This window comes from Microcebus murinus, chromosome 6 (assembly GCF_040939455.1).
Source record: "Microcebus murinus isolate Inina chromosome 6, M.murinus_Inina_mat1.0, whole genome shotgun sequence".
Lineage (NCBI taxonomy): Eukaryota > Metazoa > Chordata > Mammalia > Primates > Cheirogaleidae > Microcebus > Microcebus murinus.
The window spans coordinates 25,240,790-25,246,031 of record NC_134109.1 but is presented as its reverse complement, the minus strand read 5'-3'; the positions used below and the strand labels follow the sequence as shown (position 1 = coordinate 25,246,031).

Below are 5,242 nucleotides of genomic sequence, written 5' to 3'. Positions count from 1 at the left end.
CAGGGCTTTGAGGTCTAAAGGGCATGACAGTCCTCGGTCCCCATCCCCACACCTCCCATAAATGCTGCCAAAAAGCTGATTAGATGAATGATTGCTCATCTTCGCCAGTAGGAATGGGTTTCATTTGGTGTTACAAGTAACTTTACTTCAGGAACTGGGTTTGAGGTTCCCCCTCCCACTTCCTCATCCCTTGAAACCCTCTCTGATCAACTGTGTGTTCTGCCCTTAGAAATACTAAAGAGAGGTGAAAACTGCTTTTCCAAGGCATTGGCTGGAAGCTGCTGGGGACTTCCCCCACTGGGTGCGGGCATTCGCTTCCCAGTTGCCCTCACTGACGACTGCCAGCTCTGTGGCACTCTTGCATTAAATATGCAAAACCTGATTTCTGTCGTATCTAAGGGGCAAAGCACCCTAGCTTTTTTCAAGATTTCCCCCCTACTCATCGAGTCACAGCTGCATTGGGCATCAGCATATACTCGTGGCCACAGGGCAAGGCACCAAAAAGCATTCCTGACAAAGCCATTAGCAGCTGGGTGCCCATGGGGTGGGTGGGGGAGAGATGCTGAAGAGTAAACAGAAATGGCTTAGTCAGCAACTGTCACCTCCCCAGGAGGTGAATGTAAATAGCCCGGTGCCGAGGGGGAGGAGCTGGCAGGCAGCACAGGCCTTCATCAGCCACTCCGAGGGCTTCCAAAGGCAGCAGCGAACCCCTGCAGTACCTGCCGTAGGAGCAGTGTTCCTTACGTCGGAGCTGTGTGGCCTTAGCCCTAGAAAGACACTTGCTGACTCGGGGCAGAATTAATATCAATTGAATTTATTACAAGTTACTAAGCTCCAAGGCACATTACAGTGTTCTGTTAACTACAGAAATGTATAAAGGACAAACAGAGCAGATTCTCCATGTCTAGCATTTCGCTCTACTGTTCAAAAGCATCCGTGCATCGACAAAGCAAAAACAAAACAACACGTGAAGATCCAACACATTCAGGTCAGTAGAAACAAACCAAAACATTTTCCCCTCACAAACTTGCAACAAAAAAACACCCCATCCTCCCCAATTCCCCCCTTACCATTTTGCAAACAAAACAGGAAAACAAAACAACAGAACAAAATAAAGTGAAGACTTCGAGACTTGGGGCGGTTTAGAAAGAAGCTTTCACCATTTTATAGCATCTTTTTCCTTTAGGCAGCAACACTGGCCTTGGCAAAAAAAAAAAAAAGTCTTTTTCTTTCGTGTGTGTTTTTCCTTTCAGAATGCATAACATTTACAAAAATACACACCAGCAGCAGTCCTTGCTAAGGGCTATTAATTTTGTACCTAGGCAAACATTCTGCCACCAAATAAATGCTAACGAATATGATGCAAATGACCCAACCATTATACTGTGAAACACAAACCAGCTTATCCTTCAAATGAAGAAGTTACATACCTTAGTTTCAAAATATAGAAACATACGACGAAAATAATGTCTATACATAAGACTAACTTTTTGCGTTTGTCATATTCACAATTCTACAATTTGGGGGTGAGGGAAGGGAGGGTCACGGCGGGTGGGGGAGGGGCCCTCTGCATTAGAGAGGAGCTGGTCGAGGGCAAAGGAGGTGGCTGCCCTTTGGTTCAAGGGTCTCTCTCCTTTTTCACTTTAACATCCCCAGCTAAGATAGTCGCGATTTCGCCCTGCATGAAAGCCCAAGGTACATTCGACCCGACTAGGGGGCATTTCTCTCCGCTGGGGCAGTACACCTCGCCGGTGGCCCCCTGGGCCTTAATACTCTCTCTAGAGCAAGGGAAGCAGAATTTGTGGCTGGGGACGGATGGGCACTGAACGAAATGCGTGTCCTCCAAACGTTCGTGGCAAATGGTACAGCAGAGGGGTCCGCTGTTGGCCATGGGAGAATCCGGAATGTTTGGGGGATGCACTTGGTCCATGCCTGGGTGGGCGCTAGGCGGCGGGGGCGCCACCTGTAAATTCAAGTCCCCATTACGTGATGCCAAGCGGCGCTGCCCTGGCACAGAGGCCGGCGAGACTGGGCTGCTGCTGTTGCGCCGCGCGGACGTAGTGGTAGAGTGCACGGAACTGCCATCCTTAGGCGAGTGCGCCGTGCCCAGAGTGTCTGCCACCGACATGAGGGCGGCCATAGGGGATGGACCGTTCTGGGGGGCTGACTCAGGCGGGGTGGTCCGGTTGGAATGAGGTCCCAGGGGTGGGGGTGGCGGGGGCGGGCCCCCTGCTGCATGCCCCGGCGGGGCTGCAAAGCCCCCGGCCGACATGGTGAGCTTCAGAGCCTCGCTCTGGTTCGCCATCCACTGCTGCCTCTGCTGTTCTTCGCCCAGCTTCAACGCGCCCTCGGCTGAGTCTGGGGGCTCGGGGGACGCCTTCCTCTTGCGCAGGCTGGCGGCTGTGCCCCGGCCCGAGGGCGCGGCAGGCGGCAAGGCCCCGGTCACCGGGGGTGCGCTGGGGGCGCGGCTTAGACTCACCAGCGCCGTGGGCAGCATGGGGCAGCTGGCGTCCAGGTAGGGCTGGGGCAGCATGTCGGCGCCGGGCACGCCCTCCTTGAAGAAGCGCACGGCCTCGGGCAGCAGGTCCCCAAGCAGGCGCCAGTCCCCCGAGCCATGCTTCTTTTCGTACTCCAGGTATTTGAAACCCGAGGAGAGGCCCCGGCCGAAGTCCTTCATGCAGTCCTGGTACATCTGCTTGGCCACACCGGAAGCACTGGAGTACACGTTACCCGAGCCCGTGGGGTACTCAATGAACAGCTTCAGCTCGTAGTCCATGCCGGGCTTGGAGACGGCGTCGAAGGCGAAGACGCGGCCCAGCAGCGAGTGGTCCTTCTTGAAACGCACCTCGTAGGGCGTGCAGCCAGCCAGCGTGAGCAGCGTGTCGCGGACCATCTTGGGCTTGTTGGCCCACTCCTCGGCGCGGTTGCGCAGGCTCTCGCTCAGCTCGGCCAGGGCCTCGGCGTTGCGCTGCTTCTCCTTCAGCTCACGCTCCTGGTCCGTGCTCGACACCGAGCCGGGCCTCTTGCCACTAGCACCCACGCCCACCTCCGCCACAGTCGACGAGGTCGACGACGACGCGGACGACGACGCGGTGGATACGCCCGGGGCGCCCCCGAGACAAGCAGGACCCCCGGGAGCCCCTGGGGGAGCCGGCGTCGGGGGCCCACGGGTGCCCAGCCCGTGGGGCGGGGGTGGGGGCAGCACCGCGGCGCTAGCCGGGCCGTTAAGCAGCGTCTGCGGCAGCAGGTTGGGGGGCACAGCGAGCTGGGGGCCTCCGCCACCTCCCGGGTTGGGCAGTGCGGTCACCAGCCCACCGTGCGTCCCGCGCCGAGAGGCCACCGACGCCGCCGCCGCTGAAGACGAGTTGGGGCTCTGGCGGTTCAGTTCTGGGGGTCCCTCCTCTGGCGCTGGCTTGGGGAAGCCGTTTGGGCCTCCCAGGCCGTTGGGCAGCCGCGTGGCGTGGCTGCTGCTTCCCAGGCTCACCGGCGGTGGCGGGTACTCGAAGCGGCTGCGCTGTTCCACCGCGGCGGCGGCGGCGGCGGCGGCAGCTGCACTCAGGCCGTAGCGCTCCAGGCCGGACGGGGCCGCCAGCACCGCAGGCTTGCTGGAACCGTCGACGTGATTGAGCTGTTGCTGCTGCTGCTGCTGTTGTTGCTGCTGCTGCTGTTGCTGTTGCTGCGCGGCCGCCGCCGCCGCCGCTGCCGCCGCCGCCGCTTCCTTAGCCGACAAGGCCACCGTCTTGACCCCGACGGGCGGTGGCGGCCCGGGGGAGCGGCCGTCCTGGAAGCAGCCGTGCGCCCGCTTCAGCTGGCGCGCGGTCTCGATCACAAACTCGATGCGATCGGCGCCCTCGTAGTTGACGCAACCGCGGCATACGGGTTCTGAGAAGTCCCAGATCATGGCCCAAGGCATGCGGGGCAGGTCGCACAGGTAGCAAGACTGTCTCCGGGACGAGGACACCTGCGCCGCCGACATGATGCCGGCCCTGGGGAAGGTAGGCCCCCGCCCAGGCTGTCTCCGCGGCGCCTTCTCCTCCGGGAGGACTGGCCGGCTGGGGAGGGAGTCCGACTGCGGGGGAGGGAGGAGGGGGGGCGAGAAAGTTCTGCCCCAGGGGCTGGAGGGAGCGCGAGTCTCCACCGCCGGCGCAGCGCCTCTCCGTGGGGGCTCCACCGCCCGGGCGGCAAACGGTTCAGCCCGCTCCTCGCCCCCACCTCCTACTGCGGTTGTCTCGTCGGGAGGGGAGCTCAGGCGCCTTCTTCCTGGTGCCGCGGACCGGGGCTGGAAGCTCCGGGCCCGGGGGGAGGGGGCGAGGTGCCCGGTGCTGGCCGCTGTCGCCTCTTGGCCCCCTCCCCGGAATGGCTGGTGCGTGGAACCTCGAAGGGGGCTGTCTCTTCCTCTCCCCTGGGGGGCCCTCTACGAGCTGCGTCCTCTCCCCGACGGGCTCCCTGGGGCGAGGGCGAGGGCTAGAGGGTTCAGTGCCACCCGGTGCCCAGGTCCAATCTTGCTGAAGCCGCTGCTTCCCTGGAGGGCCGGGGGAAGGGGTGGCAGCCGAGAGAGGACCTTCTCCCCTGCGCAGCGTCGGCCGTTCCGCTGGCGGCGGCTGGGTTTGCACGCCGGAGGGAGCCGCCGCGGCCACCGCTTCCAGGACGCACTAGAGAGGAGGGCACGCACGCAGGCTCCCGCCGCCCCCAGGCCTGGCCCGCGCCCGGGCCGCCGCGGCTGGAGGCGCTCACGTTGGCTGCAGGGCGCTCGCGCGGCGCCTCGGCCAGGGTCGCATCCCTTCCCGCTCGTGCTTGCGCTCGCCCGGAATGTGGGGTTGTGATTGTTACTCTACGTTCCGGAGGCGCGTCTCGGCGCTCCTGCTCCGGCTGCGGCTCGCGCTGTCCCCGGCTTGGCCGCGCGGGATGCCGCCCGGGCGGAGCGCTGACGTCACCGCCATGCTCTGCACCAGTTCACCCCCACCCCCCTTACACTTCCTCTGTCTGTGGAGCCCACTTGTTGCTCGTGAAAGGCGCATGCGCGGCAGGACGCCCAGATTCCTCCCAGCCGGCCCCTCCTCCGCGCCTCCGCCCTCCCCTCCCCCCTCGCCGTGTGTGTACAACAGCTGAGGCCGGGCGGGCTAATGCTGGAAGTCCGGAGCTGGGGGTGGAAATTAAACAGACGATGACCTTTCCTTTCCCTGCCCGGCTTTCCCAAGTAAAAACGTATTTAAGAACCACAAGCGTCGTTTCCGATCCCCGC

At 62.1% G+C, this 5,242-nt stretch overlaps 1 protein-coding gene across 1 annotated transcript; it reads right to left on the bottom strand.

The window, feature by feature from the left end:
* Window positions 1-798: 798 nt before the first annotated feature.
* Window positions 799-4,946, bottom strand: IRF2BPL (interferon regulatory factor 2 binding protein like). Its single transcript, XM_012742723.2, has one exon. It carries the CDS (start codon window positions 3,974-3,976, stop codon window positions 1,619-1,621), a length of 2,358 nt encoding a protein of 785 aa, XP_012598177.2. The 5' UTR covers window positions 3,977-4,946; the 3' UTR covers window positions 799-1,618.
* Window positions 4,947-5,242: the final 296 nt, after the last annotated feature.